The sequence below is a fragment of the Pleurodeles waltl genome, chromosome 4_1, assembly GCF_031143425.1.
Source record: "Pleurodeles waltl isolate 20211129_DDA chromosome 4_1, aPleWal1.hap1.20221129, whole genome shotgun sequence".
NCBI lineage: Eukaryota > Metazoa > Chordata > Amphibia > Caudata > Salamandridae > Pleurodeles > Pleurodeles waltl.
The window spans coordinates 770,061,273-770,084,362 of NC_090442.1; the positions used below are offsets into that span (position 1 = coordinate 770,061,273).

At 43.1% G+C, this 23,090-nt stretch overlaps 1 protein-coding gene across 1 annotated transcript in view; it reads right to left on the minus strand.

Annotated features, from left to right (window-relative positions):
* Positions 1–23,090, minus strand: part of DENND6B (DENN domain containing 6B) — a 367,826-nt gene that overhangs the window by 269,581 nt on the left and 75,155 nt on the right. Inside the window, exons 7-8 of the mRNA XM_069229420.1 lie at positions 19,876–19,955; positions 19,401–19,463 (exon numbers count right to left, since the gene is read on the minus strand). Of these exons, the coding sequence (XP_069085521.1) occupies positions 19,401–19,463; positions 19,876–19,955 (143 nt within the window). The remainder of the gene's footprint in view (positions 1–19,400; positions 19,464–19,875; positions 19,956–23,090) is intronic.

Genomic DNA, 23,090 nt, shown 5'->3' on the forward strand with positions numbered 1-23,090 from the left:
ATCTCTTTAAGAACTGCTTTATTATCCTAGAGGACCAGAAAGATGGTAAAGCAGCAGTACGGTGGAATCTGAGATGGCTGCCAGGTGAACTTTGATAGATTAATGGGAGAGACCTGATTTCGCTAATTGCAGAAGATACGGAAGTATCTGTTCTGAGAAGACTTTAGAGGATGAATACTGAAAGTTTTACACCATATGCACAGTCTTTTCCACTTGAGTTTGTATGTCTTATTCGTAGACCTGGCTCTGGCACTGGCGAGCACCTCTCGGCAGTCTGGTGGAATATCTAGGTTGGCAAACTCATAGAATTCAGGGGCCAGGCCGATATTCGAAGAGAAGTCGGGTTGGGATGACAGACCTGACCTGGCCTCGAGTCATCGTTAGCAAGTCTGGTATTGGTCTCAATCGAATGTGAGGTTGTTCCGAGAGGAGCAGCAGCTCCGTGAACCAAAACTGGCGTGGCCATCTAGGGCCTATCAACAGTAATCGGCTAGGTTCTCTTCATCTTGTGAAGAATTCTGGGGATTAGTGGGAGCAGGGGAAAAGCATAGGCATAAATCCCTGACCATTTGATCAAAAATGCATTCCCCTTCGACCCTGCGGTTGCCAGCTTGTGAAGTATTGGCATTTTTTGTTCTCTCTGGTCGCAAACAGGTCCAGACTGGGCTTGCCCCAGTGAAGAAATCGAGAGTTGCCTGATTGAGCTCCTATTCATGGCAGGTCGTTGTTGTTCTGCTTAGTGCATCTGCCAAAGTGTTGGATATTCCTGGAAGGTGTTCCACTCTTATAGATATACGACGGTGAAGCACCCAATATCACAGCTCCTGCGCCTGGAGAGACAGCGCCTGCGATCTTGTATCTCCTTGCTTGTTGAGGTAATGCATGACTGGGGTGTTGTCGGTGCGGATCAAAACCGATGAGCCTCTGATCTTGGTGAGGGAGGCTTTGAGCGCCAGGAACACTGCCTTTAATTCCAGCATGTTGATGTGTAGTACTGATTCCTGTATGGACCATATCCCTCACTGTTAGGTCTCCTAGATGCAAGCCCCATCCGTCTAGAGATGCATCCATTGTCAGAATATGCACTGGTTTGTCTTTCAGAGAAGAGAGACCTTCCGAGATGAGAGGGGTGTTCTTCCACCATTCTAAGGCTTGTCTCGTTGGTGTGGTTATTTAGAAATATCGTCGAAAGATCTGCTTATTTGCTTCCACTGATTGTCTAATTGTTGTTGAAGTTTTCTCATGTGAAGGCGGCAGTTTGATATCAATGGAATGCACAAGGAGAGCATCCCCAGAAAAGATTTGTAAGTCTGGACAGAAGTGGACCTTCTTTTGCTGAGACTGTAAGCTAGACTTCAAATTCTCTTCCGCCTGTCCTGAGAAGCGAAAGCTCTTGCTCGCTCTGTGTCCAAAACAGCTCCTAGAAAGGTCATGTTTGACGGTTCTAGGTGAGACTTTGGGTAGTTGACTGTTAGCCCTAACGTTTTGAAGAGGGACAGGCACTTTTCTGTGTCTCTGGCCATCTTAGACACCGTTTCTGCCTTTATGAGCCAATCGTCCAAGTGTGGGAACACCTGGATTCCCCCAACTGCCTGAAGTGGGCTGCAACTGGAGCTAAGACCTTGGTGAAAACTTGCGGGCTGATCTGAGGCCGAACGGTAACACTCTGAGCTGGTAATGGGTGCCTGCAACCTTGAAGCGTAAGAATTTCCTGTGAGTGCCATGAATAGGGATGTGGAAGTATGAGTCCTGGAGATCCAAGGACGTCATGAAATCTCTTTGGTTAAGTCATCGTAGCACATCTTGGAGAGTGATCATACGAAATGACTGAACAAATTCCTGAAAAAACAAAGATCGAAGGTCTAAGATAAGTCACCAGTCTCCTGTCTTTTTCCGTATGAGGAAGAAGCAAGAGTAGAAGCCTGTTCCCCTCTGAGACTTCAGTACGATCTCTATTGCTTCCTTGTCCATCAAGTTGGCAATCTATACCAGCAGCTCTTTTAGATGGGTAGGTGGGGGTCCTCATGGTGGTACTTCTGGAGGAAATTGTTGAAACTCCAGGGTATGCCACTTGTTGACAATATCAAGGAACCATCTGTCTGATGTGATCTGGGACCATTGGCAGGAGAATTTGGAAATTCTGCCCCCTATCAGAGTGTTGGGATAGGGGTTGGTTGTAGGCAACTGATGGAGGTCAGTGTTTTCTGGCCACGTCCTTGCCTCTATAAGAGGACTTTCCTTTTGTGGTGTGTGGGAAGGTTGCAGATGGTGGTTGCCGATACGTGTGCGGCTGCTGTTGACTAGTGGTGGTACAGAATTGACTTTGGTAGGGTTGGTACGGCTGATACTGATGCAGTCTGCCTCTGTAAGAGTAAAGTCCCATTCCTCTTGCCCCTCAAAAGGGTTGCCTTTTAAATTGAAGCGTACCCAGCGATCTAGCCGTTTCAATGTATGCCCTTATGGATTGCAGGGCGTCACCAACGTGTTTGCCAAATATCAGTTTGCCATTGTAAGGCATGTCTAGGATCTTCAGATGAACCTCTGGGTGGAAGGATGTAGCTTTCAGCCACCCCTGACATCTTCATACTGCAGCGCCGGCTAACTGGCGGAAACCTGTAGAGGACACATCTATAGCACAGTCTATAATCTCGGCAGAGATCTTCTCACCCTCCTGCAATATTTTACAAGCTTCAGCTCTAGTATCTTCAGGAAGGAGGTCGATGAACTGTGAGATGTCCAACCACATTTGACAGTCGTATCTGCCTCAGATTGCCAAGGAGTTAGCTGCTCTGACCGTGGTGGCAGCCATAGTTGAAAACTTTTTTTCAATCAAATCCAATCGCCGTCTTTCTCTATCCGGGGCGCAGCAAACTGGGAGGACGGATTGCTGGAACTACACTGGGCTGCTTGAGATATCACAGAGGCCAGCTTAGGGTGACCAATTAAAAAGGCTGGTGAATTGTCTGGTGTTTTGTATTTCTTGTCCAGCCTTGGAAGCACCGCTGGAACCGAAAATGGGGCCTGCATGACTAAGGCCCTCCTCCCAGATAAAGTCCACAATTGGTATAACACGAAGCAATTTCCTGGTGTCCTCCTTAAAGTCGTAGAGGAAACAATCCGACTGTTTAGACATAATGGGCAGTTGGAACCTCTTCGCTGCTCTTTCCATCACACTATGGAAACCCCCAATGTCTTGGGGTGGAGAATCGACTGGTGGTGGCGTAGAAGGGGATGGTGTCTGTGTTCGATAATCATCCCATTCATTGAGAAGCAACTCCATGTCCTGTATCTCGCCCTCTTCTTGTTCACCTTCCGAAGAGGGCAGATAGTTATCCTGACCTGACAAAGGAATTGGAATAGGTCCTTGAGAGTCTGATGGTTGATTGGGAGGGCTCAACGGCATTGGCGGATGCTGCACAGAAGTGGTTGATCCCGGTGGACGGAACCTATAATAATATTCCTGCATCATATGTTGGAGATTGGAAATCAATGATACTGGCTTCTGGACCATTGGTTCTTCTTGTAACTCTTGAGCCTCTGGGTGCCGCTGTTCCCGCAATGAGTGTTATACGTATACCTGTTCACTCTCTACCTCATCATCTTCGTCTTGGCATTATTCTCAGGTCTGGAGGGCTACGTGTGACTGGAAACAGACCATCGTCGAAGTAGTTTTCTTCCTCATCATCGTCATCAAAAAGATGTTGTGGAGGTGAAGGCGATACCTTACTAGGCGAGGTATGAGAGGGCACTAGAGTCTGTTGACTAGATTTACGTCTTATTGCCAAAATTCTCAAAGTAATGTATAGCCGTGAATGCAGAAAACTGATTCGGCGACCGTGTGATCGTCGACGGTGAAGCAGATTTGTGTGCCGTCATCGAAGCTGCCGTCAGTGGAACCGTCGCCGACGGGGTTCTATGTAGCTTACCAGTCAACGCTGATGTCGATGGTGTGCACGTCGACAATAGAGATTTTAATTTCTTCTCCGCCAATTATTTATTTGTAATCTTTGTAGCTTGGGTAGCTGAAGAGCCATACTTCAGACTCACCAATGTTATAGTTGTTGAAGACAACGGTGACAAAGTTATGATCATGGGCGACGATGAAGCTGTGAATGTCGCCATCGTCTTAGACGATGCAAAACCTGCCATCAACACGCTTGTCAACGGCCTCGTTGACGATATCGAGATCTTTCATGTCGACGGTTGCAGAGAGCTTGATGACCTAAGTTTTTTCGAAGTGGCAGCTGGAGTGGACAGCTCAGAGTGAACCCTGCCACTATGTTCCCTTGAAGTTGAGGGAAATTCATCAGTTTTTCCTTTGAAAGAGTGCAGTTTCTTGGCTGCCTTACTGCTTTTAGGAGAAAAACTCTCCACAGATATCTTCCTTTTTTTTAGGCCACTGAGGTGTCACTGTCCTCCTCATTAGAGAGAGATTCTCTGGACTTACGTTTCTGAAGCCAAAGTAGGAGCCTGGCTTCTCTGTCTCTCAGAGTCTTGCTGGGAAAGGTTCTACAAATCTTACAGTCCTTCACCTTATGCTCTGGGTGAAGACAGTAGATGCAGTCCTTGTGAGGGTCCTCACAGTGAAGCTTTAGCTTACCACAGGTGCTGGAAGGTCGAAATAAACCTTTCTTTGCTGTAGACCTGTTGAAGAAAGTACAGCTGACGATGTAGGAACACAATATCTGGAAAAATGTCCTGAGGAAAAAGGTAAACTGAGCAGAGCTCAGTGAGAATCCCTTACACACAATGTGCGTTAGAAAACCTGAGAGACTGAGCCTCTGTGCTGAGGATTCTAAGGGGTGGTCCCGTCTGATTGCCTGAGCTTTGGGTCTTTTCTAATGAAGCTAATAGGCTATGAAAGTGAATGTATTTTTACCACTGACTTCAATGACAGAAAAAAAAAAAAGATTTTTAGTCTACTGCTTTTTATGTACCATGGGACTCCCACTTCGACGACTGGGAATGATTCAAGCATGTGAATCTATGAAAGATACCCCAATACTGGAGAAAGATGAATTAGTGTCACACAAGCGCTTGCGCAAAAAAGCCAGGTTTTGATATCTTTTTGTAAGGATGCATGATTGGGGATGCATCCTAATGCTTTGGTATGAGATAAGAAAAAGAACCAACACAAATCCTTTAAAATCAGATCTAAGCAATTGAAAGTTGAAATTTAGAAGATCTCAAAGTTCTTGAAGATTTGTGTGGAGACAGCTTGGTGCTTAAGTAGATGGGACCAGTACAATGAATTATGCAATGTGTCATGCACAGTGCTTTGAAGGAAGACCCTAAAAAGAAGAAATATATATGAATCCTAAGGCAGACTGAAGAAGAGGTGGACAGATTAATTTTGAGTGTGTTGCAGGCAGGAGAGTAATCTTTCTCCAGATAGAGGGCTTTATATTGGTACAATCTATTAAATCGAAGCTTAGGCCACCACACATCTGGAAGTGGGAGATAAGAAGGGGTAGATCTTTTATAACACCTGTAATTTGTAAAAGCAAGTAGCAAAGACTTTCCTTACTTGAGAAGATACTTCTGTGTGGTTTAACAAAGATTCCTGAAAATTCACAAAGAATCCAAGTTCCGCCAAAACATTCTTTGTTAACACCAACTATTCCTTCACATGTTGTTGGCACACAGAAGAATGTTGTTCAAAATGATTATAAGCCCTGTACCTCACCCCTAAATCCTTCCCCTCCAAAGACGCTATCACTGACCTTAGCACCTTTATGAAATAGAAAGGGGTTGAAGAAAGGGAAGAAATGGCAAATTAAACAAATGAAATAATCCCATCCATATGAACTGGAGGAAAGACTGACTCTCCATCATGGAAATTGTAAAATAGGCATCCTTGAGGTCCATCTTCACTAACCAGTTACCGTAAGTAAAAATGTCCCTCAGCAGATGTACTTCTTCCATCTTGAAATGCCTTTATACTAAAAAAAAAAAAAAAAAAAAAAAAAAAGCTGCTGGAGTCACTAAGATGTATTTCCATTCTCCACCTCATACCTTTTTTACTTACCAAACACACCATACTCACGAAAACGTTCTCCTCTGCTACCTCTACAACCTTATCTTTGTCTATATGTCTCCTTTCTACATCTAACAACCTTTGTCGGTTCTCTTGAAAAAACCATCTCCCTTAGTTGTTTGTAAAGAATTGGCATTTCCAAAATTCCATTGTGAATCTCAACACTCTTTCCAACACACAGTCTTCTTGGGTAATCCCCCACCCCCCCCCATCTTCATCAGAAGTTCATTAAACCGCCTCCCAAATTTCAAAGATAAAACCAGAAATAATATCTGTAGGTACCTTGAACCTTGAACTCATCCTGTCTTACTGTACACCTCTTGCTGCCCTACATCACCTACCTCTCTCTCTCTCTCTCTCCTTTTGTGCAAAAACATGTTGAATACTGCATTCCTCGTCTCTTCCCTGAAAACTAAACTGGGACAAGGTTTTGACCATTCCTTCATCAAATAAGCACTCTTTCGCCTCTTTCCTTGCTTCTATTTTAGCCGAATTCCCTAATTAGGGATTCACTTTCATTAAACAACTCTGCATCTACATTACCTAAAAAGCAAATGTCTATCTTACACAACCACTCAGCAACGGTACACCCACTTCTTCACCTTCAGCATATGCGTCTTCTGTCAAATTAGAAATGCACGCCAGTTGGCCCAAAACATCATGTAGTTTATCTTGACATTGCTCAAGTGAACTTTATAAACTCTTTCGAGGACCTCTTCCCCATTCAAACAAATGTTATTAAGTCAGGACCCCACTCTGAGGTTATGCATACATTATAATCTGTAACCGGCCTTGGGCATTCCACACTCACAACACCTCTTTCCTCCTACTCCAAAGGCCTCGTTAACTAACAGCATATATAATCCCCACGTGATTCACGGGCTTTATTGTTTTAGAAATAAATAACTTCTGGCCCAAATGGCCTTACAAAATACTCTTAAATGGCTGTCTCACAGTCTCCTTTTCTCAAACTTCAGCAACATTATTGTTCTGACTTTCCAGATCCAAAACATACTTACATTTTGGATCTTTTTTCTACTTAAAACTAGAATATCTCAATTCCCTCATCCTTATCAGAGTTTACCTGCACCCTTTTCATGACGCAATGGACACCGTACCTCTTTTTCACCATAAAATCTCTCTCATCTAAAGGTTTCCTTTTTCTCAGACCCTTTCATCCTGCTCCCTTACACACTCATCATCTGATAATAACCAAAACTCACCATTCTCCTCAGTCCATATTCCTTTCTTATTCCCCATAACACATTTAACTGTTGCCTATAGCAACTCCATAATTTCTTCCTCAATAAGTCTCTTAATATCCTGAATCTCCTCATGAGTAATTTCCCTCCAAGCTCCTCCTTCCTCTCAACATAATAAGTAATTACAATTTCAACCTTTTATTGATCATGATGGAAGCACACTCATTTTGCCAAACTGTCCGCTGCAACTGAGCTTTGTAAAAAAGTCTTGCCAGGCAACTCTGAAGTCCAATGTAAAACACAGTATGCTAATTGGTTTTGCTCAATCAAAAGAGGTGCCTAATTATTGCAAAATATTGCTACAAGTCAGAACTCTGTTTCATTACTATTGGTAAAGCAACCGTAAAGCCTAAGTCTATATTTTCAACTGCCAGAGACCTCATGCCTACATCTGATGGCGCACTCACACCAGAGAAGCTTAGTCTCCTCTGCCTTCGTTCAGGACCTGCATTAGTGTTCTCCAAGAGTCTGTACACACATGCATACACACACATGCACAAGTACTGTTAGATGTTTTATGCAACAAAAAAAAAAAAAGAATTATGATACAGCTGGGCCCTCTTTTGTTAGGGAAACAAAGTTAAAAATCCTTTTTGTCTACGATTCCATTGAGAAATTATACTTTTACTCAACTTGCTTTCAGCTATATCCTACAAGTGTTAACCTACTGCTTCTGAACATTAGGAGTGCTGACCATACTATATATCCTATCAATCATAAATGAACACCTACTTTCAGTAACTCTTTTTATGGAAGATACTCTATCTATCTAAAGATTCTTCATCTTCTGAAAATCCCCAGGTTTCAGACTGAATCCAGAAATTCGAAAAGCAGTGCCCATGCATGCTGGCAGGTGGCATCATGGGGCTCTGCACCAACTTTGTTTTGCTCAGTAAGTGACAAACTAACCCACCTATTGGTGCCACCTGTGAGCAGACGTCAGTGTCTTTAGTATGCTTACCTGCGCCTTCAGGCACAGAGCCCATGAGCAAATTGGAAGGACCAGTATGCAGATTCCGAAATTGGGACCTTTGAGACAAAAAAAAAAAAAAAAAAGACTGTTCCACAGAAAGGGGAGGTAGGAGGGTTTTTGGGAATTGGCGATTATAGAAAGTAACCACCAGAAAGTGTGTTAATGGAAGTTAACTTGTTCTTCTAATGGATACTTCTGAATACATACCAAAGTAGGGGCATCCAACGGCTTAGATGAAGTCCTTCGGGAAGGTACAGACTAAATATTCATCCCGATGGATCGGACTGTCAAGGCAATAGTGCTTTGTGAACTGGTGCACTGATTATCATGCAGCAGGCTACCAGATATCTAGGAAAGACACTGTGTGCCAACATAGTGATAGTGGCCTTGACTCTGTTGGACTGAGCGCTCAGACCATCTGAGGTTGTTTCTTTACCAATGCATAGCAGATCTTAATGCATAGGACAATCCATCATGAGATGGCCTGCTTCTGCACTGCCTTGCCTTTCCCTGCCCACGAAGAGCTGATTGTGCCCCTGATGATCTACGGTGCGATCAGTGTAAAAGCTCAGTGCTCTTTTAGGGTCCAAGCAATGGAGTATGTCATCCTCTTTGGCGAGATGAGGCAGAGCAAATAAAGTTGGAATAGTGATACCGTGCCAAACATGAAGACATAACTATCTTCTGCAAAAATGCAGGTTAAGTTCTTAACAACAGTTTCTCTTGAAAAAACATGGTATACTTGAGGGCCTGAAGCTCACTCACACAATGCACTGATCTAAGTGCGAGCAAAAAAATAGTTTTCAAGGTCAAGAGGTGTAATTGACAACTGTGCATTGGCTCAAAAGTAGGACACATTGTGGAGAGCATGGCCGCTGGCTAGCAGCAGGCCGCTGGAGTGAATCCCCGCTTAGCGATAAGCAGTGTCTAATGGTGAAGGCGCGCTCTGTTTGGATGTGTGCAGGAGAGAGCATGTAGGTGCTGCACAGCTGAATCTTTACCTCGAGAATTACTCACCTTCCTTTTTCCTGGTCTGTATGGTGATTCTGTGCACATTGAGGGAGGACCTTGGCAGTACCAGGTGCGGTGAAGGGGTTGTGGCACAGTGAGTCAGAGTGGTCCGAGCCGTGGTCCCGAGCAGTGGAAATGAGGTGCCCTCGAGAATACCTTTTTTGGGGGGGGTTGTTGAGGGGGGCTGAGACAGTACATACAGCGATTTCCACCAGAGGTCCGTTGAAGAGGTGGCAGGTCAAACGCGGATTGCTGGAGAGTCAGAGAGGCCATGGAAGTCAGACAAAACAGCATCACCCCAACTCACGGGGGAAAAGACAAGCTACCTGGGGTAAGAAAACGCGGGGGTCAGAAGCTTGGGGAGGGTTGTAAGTGGTAGAAAGAAGGGAGAGGCGGCTGGGGTAGGCAAGCTAAGTAGGAGTCCGGCTTACACACTGAGAAGCAGACTAGTAAGACCCAGGGAGGACCTTACAGTATATGTGTCTGCCCCCGGGGAAGAACCAGAGGTGGCCATTAGAGACAGTACTCATGGACATGGACATAAGGTGAACTCAGTTGAAAATTACAAGGAGCAAGTATGCAGGACTAAAGTTATTAGCCCTAAAGGCGGTAGGAGCCAGCAACTAGAGGCACTAAGCAAGAGACCTTAGATTACTCTCTCATTAAGGACGTACTTTAGGGTTCGACCTAAAACATTGATATTAAGTGAACAGGGGACAAAGACCTCGTTGGGGGAACTACAACACATACAAAGCCAGTTTGTGGCCACTATGGATAACAGGGAAAATCAGACAGACTGTAGCCCCAATTGGTATCAGGATTTAGAGCAGTTGAACACTGAAGATGCAGACAAAATGGGAGATTGGCGCAGTGGTGACTGTCCAGGACCTGGGGACAGCACACCACTAAATAATGACTCCCCAAGCGCCTCAGTATGAATAACCTGAACAGCTCAATCACCCTGGTGAGTTGCTGGAAGCAGCAGCTGCAGTACCTGTGAGGTGGACAACACAATCAGCACTAGCGGATGAAGGAACTGGGCAGGGACACAGCTATACAGGAGATCCCTTAGTCAGTCTTTCGTGGATATGTGAAGATCCCTGTCATTTGAAGTCAGGAATGGTTTTGAGATCTCGAACATAAAATCAGAAAGGATAAGAGGTCTGTATGAAGATCTTGGTAAAAAGGTGGATGACCCTGCAGGTAGGACAGCTGTGCTAGAGGAAGTAGTAGGAGAACTGAAGACAACAGTGAAGCTAAATAAGGAGGAAATCCAGAAACAAAGTTGGTGAGGAGGGAACCATAAGAAAATTAAAATCATTGGAAAATAACCAAAGGAGGAATAATTTGAGAATTTTATAGGTTCTGAAGAGGATGGAGGGTGAGGATTTAAAAGCCTTGGTGGTCTGTCAGATTGAAGGAGTGCAAGTGGAGGAATGGGATGAGGAAATTGCAAAGGATATTCAAAGGGTACATCGTGACCCTTTAGGAAGCCCCCTCCCCAATAGAGATAAGCCGAGGAAGATTGTGGTTAATTTCCACATATACTCTATTGTAGAGCATATTTTATCAGCTGCACTAAAGCAGAAGACATTATCTGTGGAAGGGGTCTCCTATGAAATCAGATCTAACATAACTCTCAAATGGCACTGGGAGTTGGAGAGAATTGATGTGCTAAAGAAGTTGGGGGCCACGGCCCAGCTGAAAATCCCCTCTAACTTGAGAGTTATGCTAAACAACAAAGGGGGTCATTTTGACCCTGGCGGTACGAGACCGCCAGGGCTAAAATGACGGAAGCACCGCCAACAGGCTGGCGGTGCTTCCTGGCGGATTACTACCGCGGCGGAAGTGCTGCGGTCGCACCGCCGGGCCGGCGGTATTCCGCCACAATGGCCCCGGCAGTAGTAATCCGCCAGGGCAGCGCTGCCCAGGGGATTACGAGTCCCCGACCACCAGCCTTTTCCTGGCGGTTTGAACAGCCAGGAAAAGGATGGCGGTACGGGGAGCTGCGGGGTCCTGACAGGGCCCCATGCGGCTTTTCACTGTCTGCTATGCAGACAGTGAAAAGCGTGACGGTGCAACTGCACCCGTCGCACGGCCGCAACACCGCCGGCTTCATTTGGAGACGGTTCCATGTTGCGGCCCACATCCCTGCTGGGCCGGCGGGCAGAAACTCGGTTTCCGCCCGCCGGCCCAGCGGGGATGTCAAAATGGGCACTGCGTGAGTGCGGCTGCATTGGCGGCCGCCCGGCGGTTACAACTTGGCGGGCGGCACTTGCCGTCCGCCAATGTTGTAATGACCCCCAAAATGTATAACTTCAGAGACTGTAAAGGAGAAGATTATTTAATTAAGGACCTGGAAAGGGATAGGCAACAGTAAAAGACTACAGCCTCTTCCTCTGCCCCTGCCGGCGTCCTTCTTGATGATGGGGGGTTGATAGGCTATATGATGATTTTATTCTTTCCCTGGGGCTCTGATGATTGAACTCTCCCAATAGTTATTCTGGATCCCTTTCAACGAAGATAGGAGACAGAGGGTTAATATAAAATAGTGCTCAGCGAGGGTCCTCCTAAAGGCGGTGGCACCGTGAGGAAGGAAGGAAGGAGAGATGGTTCTCCCAGGGTGTGGTTCGGATTAGGTCGGGATGCAGGAGGGTGTGAATGTATAGGCAGAGGGTGGGGAGCATGTGAAGAGAAAAAAAAATATGTCATCAGAAATAGAAGGAAAGTGGATGAGTTTTTGTGGTACGAGCAACAGGTTTGGTCCCAGATGAGGAAGATGGTTTCAGGGGGACACCCAGGGGTATTCAGGAGGTAAAATACGCACCAGATGAACAGGTTAGAATTATTGAGGCTCCTGTCCTGGAATATTAATGGTTTACCAGAGAGAATAATCAGGGGAAGCTGTTACAGTATTTGAGTGAATCCCAGGCAAACGTGTTGGTTTTACAGGAAATTCACCTGACTAAGGAAGAGTGTGTATATGTGTTTAAATCATGCAGGTGGATACAATAAATTGTGTGTACTAGTCAGAATGTGGGCAATAAAGGAGTAGCCATCTTACTTTAAAAAAACACTCTTATCTTACCCTTCAGGCAAGTGTAGTGGATAAGGCCGGAAGGTGGGTTATTGGGAGATTGGTAGGGTACGAATGCATCTACACTAGGATACTATGGTCCTAACAATCATGACATTGGGCCACTACTAAATTTGTTTCAACACCTTTTGCAGTTTTCAGACCCCATCATTTGGATGGGGGACTTTAATGTTGTGCTGAATTATGAGTTAGGCAAATCATCAAGTAGTAGCTCGAGGATAAATAAAAAATGAAAAAATACGGCTATAAGTGATATCAATGATGACCCAAATAGGCCTGTGTGATGTATGGGGAGACAGGAAGGTGTTGCAGTAAGGGTACATCTACACCAACAAAAAATACAACTATCAGTCAAGGATCGATTACGGCCTGTTACATAGGAGATTGAAAGATACAGCATAGGAAGTGATACATGTGGGAACGCATGTCCGATCACTCAGCGATTAGTTTATCCATCCAGTTAAAAAATCAGCCTTAACAGATGGACTCTGGACAGAACTGTTATTAGATGAGAAAGTGGTAGTGGAGATGCAATCTGATACAGAGGTGTTCTTTCGTCTAAATGTAGGCTCAGCACCCTCCTAGCATGGTGTGGCCTTTTTAAGTATGGCTGGTGAGGTTGGCCTCTTTTAAAAGGCAATCCTATAAGGAGGAAATTAACAGGCTGGAGGAATGTGTACAAGGGGTAGAGTAGAGGTTTGCGCAGCCGGATCTTGGTGTTGAGGAAATTGACTGTTTAAGGGAGTCATTACAGGCAGCAAGGGAGGGGCTTTTAGCTGTAATAGCGGGCAGAGACAGAAAGAGGTGCAAAGTGAATAGGGTGGCACATTTTGAGTATGGGGAAAACTGCTGGCCTAAAAAATAAAATCTGATTCAGTCAGGAATATAGTTACATAGGCACAGGGGTAAATGAACTCAACAGACTTGGCTAATATACGTGAGGTCTCCTTGGCAGTTGTTATGTTAGATGCCACAAAGGCTTTTGATAGGGTTAACTGGACATACTTAAATACCCTATTTAAGTGTTCCAATCTAGGGAAGAAGTTTAGCAAGGCACTCCAAAGAATATACCAGACCGCCCCGCCCCCCCCATGATAGAGTAATGGTTAATAGTGTTTTACCTCAACCCTTTAAAATTGAAGTTTGAACAAGGCAGGAATGTCCACTGTCCCCACTGTTGTTTAACCTATATATAAAACCTCTGGCATGTAAAATTAGAAGGAAGCAGAGAAACTCCCCATTAGGTGTAGGTAATGGCTAAGGAAAGTCTCTCTGTATGCGAATGTGATGTATACAGCTGAATGAAAGGGCATGATGCCAGCGTTGGAGGAGTTAACAGCAGAGTTTGATAAAGTGGCTGAGTACGCGGTCAATAATGATAAGAAAGAAGTCATGGCCTGAAATATGCCTAGGGAGGGAACCCCAGTAAGGAACAAGATGGGGCAATTGTTCAACAATGTTAAATATTTTTCAGGAAGAACATCCGGGTTTTCTACACAAGTTTAAGGACACTAAGTTTTTCGAGAAGGTGAGGTTCAAGATGTTGCAAGAAAGATCTGGCGGGGCTTTGGTACTGTGTTAGGAGTGCTACAAAAATAACATCCTATAGCAAACATGCATCCATCTCAGACTCCCCCAGGCTCCGCGGAGTGGGTTAGGGATAGTTATACCTTTGAGGGAGGCGGGGTTTCTGGAATGGGGCCAACTCTGCTACAATGGATGTTTGTTGTCATGGGAGGACTTCAACTCTGAGACAGGTGGGAAAGTCTATACATTTAAATACCTCCAAATGAAGACTTGGATGCAGAGTGTGAACAAGGAAGTGTGTGTGGGGGGGGGGGTCAAATGATTTGGAAGAGCTATTGCATCAGAAGGACCCAATAAAGAAGGAAAAGAGACAATGGTACTGTTTGGTGATGGATATCAATAACGGAGACTTCACACTGCCAGAAGAAAGTTGGGTAAAATGCTTGCTTGGAATGCAGCTGAGAGATCTATGGCAAGTATCTACTACTCTTTTGTATGCCACAGTTAAACCTGCCCGTCTAAGGAGAAAACACTTATTTTCCATTCATAGGGCTTTTTGGACCCCAGAGAAATTGTCAAAACTGTTGCCCGGAAACACTGTTAGCTGTAAGAAATGTGGGGTTGACCAGGCTAAAGATCCACAAGTGTTTTTTGATTGCCCCAAGATTGGCAAATTTTGGGAGTATGCTTGCAGCAGGGCAGTAAGTGAGATCCTGTCTATAAACCTCCAGGTAAGCCCTTCTCTTGTTAGTTTTGGAAGTCTACAAGATCTGGTTAGGGTGAATAGACACTGCACTGTGCTAAGTTCGTTTTTTACATGATGTTACTTGCCGGGAGGGAGATATGTTGAAGATGGATCAGCCCCCAATCCCCACCCCTGTGTTTCTTGAGTGGAAGGGCTGATGTGAAAGATGTAAGAAATAGAAGATACAAGTTTTGACTCCCACTAATGAACTGGCTAGGAAGGGATAATCAGAGTTTTTCTGCAAAGATTACACCAATCAATGGCCCTACTTATTCTCTGACATTGGGCTGCAAGGTCTGGATGCATCAGTGACTCAGGTCACTCCACGCAGGTGCCTCCTCAGAGATATTAGATAGGAGACTTAAGACAAGGGTACCCCCCCAAGTCCTAAAGAAATTCGAGGAGTCCTTCCTGTTTCTGGTTAAGGAGGTGAATGAAGACAAGAAAAAAAGTAGGAAACATTAGGAAAGGGAGAATCAAATTGAAGTCCCACTGTGGCATCACAAAGGGTTTTGGCGGAAGCATACTTTGCAAACCTTTAAGAAATCTTATCACAGTACTTGATTTGAACAAAGACGACTGGTCTGGCAAACACAGAAAAGCAGAGAAGAGCGACAAATCTTTAAAAAAGTGTCCACAGCAAGCCCATGGTGAACTAAAGATAAAAGAAACATTAAGACATGTGACAGTTTGGCTTACAGTGGGTTGGTTTGGTGGGTGCAGCAACAAGCCATAAACTTATCCCAGCCAATGGCATACACTGATTTTGTGAAAGGTTGCACGACTGACCAAATCACATCAATGACTTCAGATGGGAGCTCAAAAGAGATCTACAGCTACTGCTCAATCTCAATGCATGGAGTTGCAGGCTATGAAGGCCTGGTTGTAAAACCCTGCCCCTGCTACTTAGGCAGACGATCCTCGTAAAGCGGCAGCCTGATTGGAGGACATATACTCAAGCCCAGATGTTTCAGGTGTCACTTTCTCCTGGCACAATCCGGAGCCACTAGGATGACTTGGGTCCGGTTGAGGAAAACCAACGATCATGGCTATGGGCCTGATCTGTTTATTATGAAATATTACAAAAAAGGCAGTAGGCCTAATGTACTTATTGTGAAAATCATGTGTTAAAGTCAGTATGCATTTAAGGATGTTTTGTAATAACTCTACATTCATGCAGACATATAAGTATTATGTTACATGAAATCTCCCAGATTACTGTAGTAGGCAAAGGTGTTGGTGTTGGTTACTCATAACTGTGGATATAGAAGATTTGGTCTGTAAGAATCCTTGTTAGGTTTTCTTAGGAGAAATCGTATTTTGCTTAGCAAACTGTAATTTTGTACACCTAATTTTATGACTGTGTGCCTATAGGTTGCCTTGTGGAAAAGCTTACACTCAAAACAATAGCTCTGAGTTTAATATGGTAACGAGGTGTAGGCACAATTGGTACACTAGGAAACATTATGTACAATGCATTAGGTCTAATCTGCTGATTATACAAAGTTATGACAAAGGCAGCAGGCATCGCTTATTTAGTATAAAAAAAAATATTAGAGGCAGTGGGCCTTCAACAGGTAGTTGTAATCACGCTGTGTTACAGGTAAAAGACAGGTATTTTGTTGCATGCAATATCAAATATTACTGTAGTAAGCAAGGGTTTTGACACTGGCCACCCAACTGACAAGCCTTGTGAGTTTTCAATGTGATGATTCTTGTCAGGCCCTATTGAGAGGGGGTTGTATATTGCTCTGCATTGTTTCTATATATATTTCTAATTTTGTAACAGTATGCATGATGGTTTCCAATGTATGTGCACGTGTAGGTTAAGGTGTACAGCTAACAGGAAAGGCCATTGGCCTCATAGGTTAACTGGGAAAAGTAATGTCAGATTCCACAGGATGGGTCTGACTTTAGGGATGGATTGTTATTACACTGTGTTTCCTACGCCTGTAGGAAAGTATTTTGTTACACAGAGTCCACTCACCATATCAGCATGGTAGGCAAAGGTTTTGAACAATAAGGGAGAAGGCATTTTGCTCTGACAAGTATAATTTTGTATACATTCGTAATTTTATGACTACAAGTCTGATGGTTGCCCTGTAGGAAAGCTTAAGCTAAATACAGAAGAACTAAATGGATTATGGCGACAAGCCAATTAAACACCTCTAGGGATGATTGGTATGCAGGGAAAAGTTATGCCAGATAACACAAGTCAGTTTATTAGTATAAAGTCCTCAAACAGTGTATTGTTATGACATTGTTACAGGCTGACAGGTATTTGATTACATGTAATCTCAGAGATTACCATAATATGCAAATATTTTGGTGTTGATCATTTCTGACAAACCTTGTGACTAAGGTTTTCATTGTGATGACTGATTGTAGGCCATATTGAGAGTGGATGTATTTTGTTTTGGGAACTGTAATTCTGTGCTGTTTTCAATTTTATAACTGAATGCAGGATAGTTGCCAGTTTATATGCACTTCAGCAGACCTGTACTGGTTACAGTGTCAAGCCAATGGCAAATGCTGTTTGATGGCCTTATCCATTCAAGTGAAACAATTATGTAAGATTCCTTAGAAGGGATCTGTTTAGAATGAGTAGTTATGACAAAGTAAGTAGGCCACACTCTGCTAAAGACTGTAGGCAGATATTTTATAGGGGTGTGCAAAATGTACATAATTATACAAAATTATGCGCAATTACACAAAATGCAAATCCATCATTTAGCACTATATTTTAATATGAAATAGGTCCTGTCAATTTTTTACAAAGACACTTTTTCACAAACAAAATGCAAAAAACACAAGCGATGCAAACAACCAGTCGAGCTCTGGTTGCTGTTGATCCTGTTCTATTATTTTGTAGTGAACAGTGGAATAATCGTGTCAAGTGATATAATTTCAGGATTTTTGTTTTTCAAAAAATAAAATGTACTATTTCTGAATTTGCACAAATTATGCCAGAATTATTTAAACATTGCCTGTGCATAGTATTTTGTTACACTGAATCTTGCAGATTACTGTATCAGGCAAGGGTTTGGGTGACTCAACCGAGTAAGCCATAGGGATACAGGTTTGACACTGGTAATCTTTATTAGGCTCTATTAGCAGGGAATTTCTATTGTTTTGACATCTGTGTGTACACATTTGAAACATTTATAATTTTATCACAGTACACTTGATGGATGACTGTGTCAAAGTATATGAACAACGCAGTTGGTCTGAGTTGGCTATGGTAACAAGCCAATGATAAAGGGTACAGGGCTCATTGTTTATCACAAAACATTACAGTAAATGCAGTAGGACTGAAATAAGTGAAAGTTGACAGACATTCAAGAGTGAATTCTTATTACTCTATATTAAATCTTACAGACAGGCGTTTCGTCATATGAAACCTCACAAACTACGTTTGTGAGGAAAAATGCTGGTGTTGGTTGTCCCCCTCGGACAAACCCTTGGAGCCAAACATTTCCACGTTAGTAACGGTCGGTAGAATCCCTTCAGAAGGCCTGACAGGCATACCTGACTTCCAGTATTGTGTAATAAAACAAAATTAAACACTACATAGATCCATATACATAAATATACATCCATATAGATCAACGGAGTGGCCCTTGGGTCAGCCTCCTTCTGCCATTGGTCTATTTGTGTGTCATTTATACTCTGCTCCCATCCATGACAAGTTACTGTTACTGCATCCTGTAATTGTTCAGTCCACATCAGGCATGGGCTCTCTTGCCCTATTAATGATGACAGTTTCCGATCACATGTGCACCTCCACCTGAAAATAAGTGTGCTTCAGTGTTAGGGCTGGTATGCCAGTTCCTTATTTTTAATTGTTCTACTTTTATAGTTCCCCTTTCCTATCTTTGCTTCTCCTCATTTTATTTTAATTTTCCTGAAGAGGCAACATTAAGAAAACGATCAGTGCTAATGAGTCCCTTCGAATTAGAGAGGCTTGATAAAACAGTCCCCAGCCCAATCTGCACAACAGCTTTTTCTTGTAGTCAAAGACAGGCTAATATGTTTCTAACACGTAATACAGCCTAGTACTTGCTTAATACCGCAAAACAAATGTAAAAGCTGCATTTTCAATATTTGCATATTTTGACAAACATCATTAGAATTCTGCTTTTCAATAACATGTGACAATAAAAAGTTCTTCTGATAGCTGAGAGAACTGCAAGCCCACTGTAGCAATCTGCATAACTTTACTCTGTTCCTGTGTAAAGGTAACTTCAACAGCAGACAATGTATTCCACTGGAACTGGAACCTCAGAGGTTATCAATATCCATGGAAAGCATGGGTAATGGAGCAGAACGCTACTGAGGTACCTTTTATCTGAACTGTCAGAGGTTTCCTATATCTAGGCATGTTGGCGGTGTCTGACATATGAACATGTATGCAGTACCATAAATCTGAACATCATAAAGCTCTGAATGTGTGATGCCCTGCATTTGAACACATGAGGTGTGTGCATGAAACGCTACAGCTGAATTTATATTGAGTACCCTACATCTGAACACACATCAAGGATGCTACATGAGGTTATGATGTACCCCACACGGTTTTGTCCATTTCTAAAGTTCCACTGTAACAAGGATATTAAACACCCCAAAAAAACACAAACTATATAATCCTGGTTGGAATGATTTAATATAAAATGTAACCATTTCTTACTGTGTTGTGCTCAAATTCCTAGGTGCTCGTCCTCAATTTGGAAGTATGCACCTAACCTCACCTCTTGGTTCAGCTGCCTCGTAGGACTGGATCCAAGCTGGTCAGCTCTGGAGGGGATCCGGACCTAAGAAACCGAGAGCATAAAAGGTATTAGACAGATTGAAGAATGGGCACAACCAGTGCAACTAGCCCATTTTCTAATCTCTATGCAGCGATTCAACATCATGTTATATGTAAAATAAGGATGTGGCAGTGTTGTGTAATATCGTAACATTTATATTGTGCTTCTTAACCCTATGTAGGGCCATCATGGCTCCCAGGGCAGTTTGTAAGTGTCATGCATGAGTGACACAGTGACTCTTATCTTGCCTTAGCAGGTGATTGGAGAAAGCACTGTGCAATAGCTGCCTGGACTTATCATTGCTTTCAGCTGGTGGCTATAAGTTACACATTTCCTTACAATCTCTCTTTGTTAAAGTGTGATGCAGTTGGCAAGGACATTGATGATTGCAAGAAAATGGCACAGATTCTCATACTTGCATAACGACTCCCATGACTGGAAGGTGCAGAGTTTGCTCTGGCACTGGAGGGGGCCACTGATCAATCTCGTTGCACACTGCAAGGGAACAATACAAGAACATATTCATATACCTTTATGGGTCCTAAAGTAGAGAAGAACAATTCATATAAAGCGGAGATAAAGTGGTACAAAGAGTAAACAATTGTGGACCTGACAAGAGGTGTGGAGAAGTGAGGTAGGTAAGTGGACACTAGATTTAGGAGACATTTCAAAAAAAGGTAAATCTTTTTGTGGAGGAAAATTCTGAATCAAATGTGGAAAAGAAGTAAAATTGAATTTTTAAGGAAATGTTATCTACTTATAATTTAATTCTCCATAATATGTAAAACTGAATTTATGAAGGCTGATTATCTGTGAGCAGGGTCTCTGCACACTTTACAGTAGAAAATAGTCCTTTTTGTCTCAATACATTATTTACATATAGCTTTTTTAGATTTTATTAAAACTTGAATCATGTAAAAAAAGCTGATCAGAAAGAAAGTCAAGTAGCAGTCCCATAGTAAGACACATCCTTCAAACCAGCACTGGTTCACTGAAGAAAGGTGACTGAGAAGAGGTGACGTAGCATAAGCCTATAACTTTGCTGATGGTGTCATTGGGGGTATTGGATTTGTAGGGAAAAAAATATAAAAACACATCCACTTCCTTTCACGCTGAAAGAAGAGGACTAACACAATCTGCTATAACAATGATGTAAAGCACAACATCAAAACTGGAATCATGCCCTGCAGTCAACGCATGGAAACATCAAGTAGGGTTCGTTCTTTTTGCCCCGGTAGACTCGTCTTACCAAAACACAGAAACCGTTTTCTCAAATACCACCCCTTAACAAGCAGAAGACAGCCCAGAAGTTTGAGTCACCAAATGTATGTAGTTTTTATGCAGGTACTGGAGTTGCCTTCTCTTATAAAAATCACTTTCACACTAATATCCAGGGGAAAAGTAGTCTTCACCACTTGTGCTGCACCATTTCTCTCTTTCATCATCTATAGGAGGATCTGGTCCCTCTGGTGTTCATCAACCAAAATAAACAATGCAGTACTACAAACGCATGCCTCGTTTGAACTTATTACGCCTTGTCAATAGAAGGCACTGACATGATGGCCTGTGAACTACCAGAAACCCCACTGTCTTCTCCAGAAAAGTCTCAATGGAATCTTGCAAGCAGGTTTCACCATGAGAGTTCCGACATCCCTAAAAAGAGCCACAGAACCATCTTTGCATTGCCTAGCCCTTCTCACCTATTCACAAAGTCACTGACTGAGGTAATACACCATTACATTTTTTCTGTGGATTAGTGACTCCTTCCTGGGTGGCAGTTATTGTTTAAAGCAGATCAGCCTTCTTTCCTTGTGCCTGGGTAGCTGCTTTCACCCCAGTGAATCCTGCAACTAATGCCTCAAATCTATTCTCTACCACAGTGATTTAGGTCTCAATACAGTCTGGCTTTTTCAAATGTTGTTCCAACAATCTTAACTGCATTTTCTTGCCACTGGGAAGATGGGATCGAAGTGGCACTGAAAAAGTACTCCCTCAGAAGTGTGCACTTCACCGCCTGCAGAGGATGTGGGGCAAGCTCCACTGACAGTGGATTCTGCACTTATCACACATATGAGAATTCACCTCTCACTGGGGTCCTTGCTGCATCGCCCCTATGTTTGATGTGGCTGAATGGACAAACTGCGCATTACTATAAGCTTCACTTTAAGACCCCCTCACGTTCATCTTTCCAAAGTGCCCAAAAGAAGACAATGTTCAGTGCCACACAGACAAATGTGTAAGTCCAACTGCATGCCCTCCAGAAAACATAGGGGTCAAGATAACACTGTCCCTGATGCTGGTGATGGCTGCTATCCGAACCTCTCCCCGGGTGCGGACACCGCCAACTGCTAGTTCGGGTGCAGGACCACTTCTGTGTTAGCAATCTCTGCTCCGAACTTCCTCTTCATGTCAGCAACATCTCCACTCAGTTTTTGCTTCAGCTGCCTGGTGGTGTGTTCTACCATCTTGAATTCCCCAAGCAGCCAGAACAGGAGGTTACCTAATCCCAGCACCGAGTGCCTCCACAGAATCTGTGCTCCTACCTCAAGGACCTGCATAAATACGGGTGTCCAATCGGCCCTGCAAAGTACAGCGAATCAATCTCCTTCGAGTCAGCAAATTCTGATGTACAGAAGGTCCTCAAAATCACACCCTTCATGAGGGACAATTTTAAACAAAATTGATAAAGCCTAAGTTCTGGATTCCAATTCTAACTGCAGAATCCCACTTCTGAGGGCACGGCTTTAACAGCACTGAACCAGCATATTTTAAAAATCATTTATCATGCTTTACTTCTTAGCACCCAAGTTCTTCCTCAGGGTTTCACCAGGGTGAGGGATGTGGATGATTGTTCTTCAATTCAGTAGCTTACAATGATGAAGAACTAGGATTACAAGTGAGTAACTTAATTTTTCACAATGTGAACTTTACTGATACTCATTAAAAGTGAATAGAATGGCTGACTTGCCCTTATGTCTTAAACAGAAACAAAGACACGAGTGAGAAAAAAGCATATAGACCGATTTACGTAAATACATTTGGCTGAAAGGATTTTGCAGAAATGCTTGACCCATTTGGGTATCAGCTCTGGAGTTGGAGTTCAGCCATTAATGCCTCACAAATAAGTGAATGATCAACAAGTAGCTGCTCTACAAACTGTATTAATACTTATATATCAAAGCAGGGTTCTGGTTGCCACTTCCTTCCAGCTGAATGAGCTGTAGCCGTTCCTGAAAGGGGCTGTTCTGCTTACTTATAAAGGTGAATGACATAAGAGGCATTCCAATGAGCTATGGTTGTGTATGAATGGCACCGTTTCGGACTAGACAAGAGCAGTAATTTGCAAATAGTTAATTGCATTTCAAAATATTCTCTCTCTTGTTAAAATAGTTTCTCTGCGACTTTTTGACACCTAGTTCATGAACAGCTTTTTTCTGCTAGTGTGTAGGAGTAAGGGGAAAAAGTAAGTAAATATATCAATATTTCTAGTAGTGAAATATGAAAGGACTTAAAATTAAGACGTGCTTGTTTCCCTCTTACTTCTTATTACTAAAGAATATTGCATACAGCTTGTTTGAATATGGAGCCTTAATCTCACTAATGCTGCATGCAGACATGACAACTAGTTAC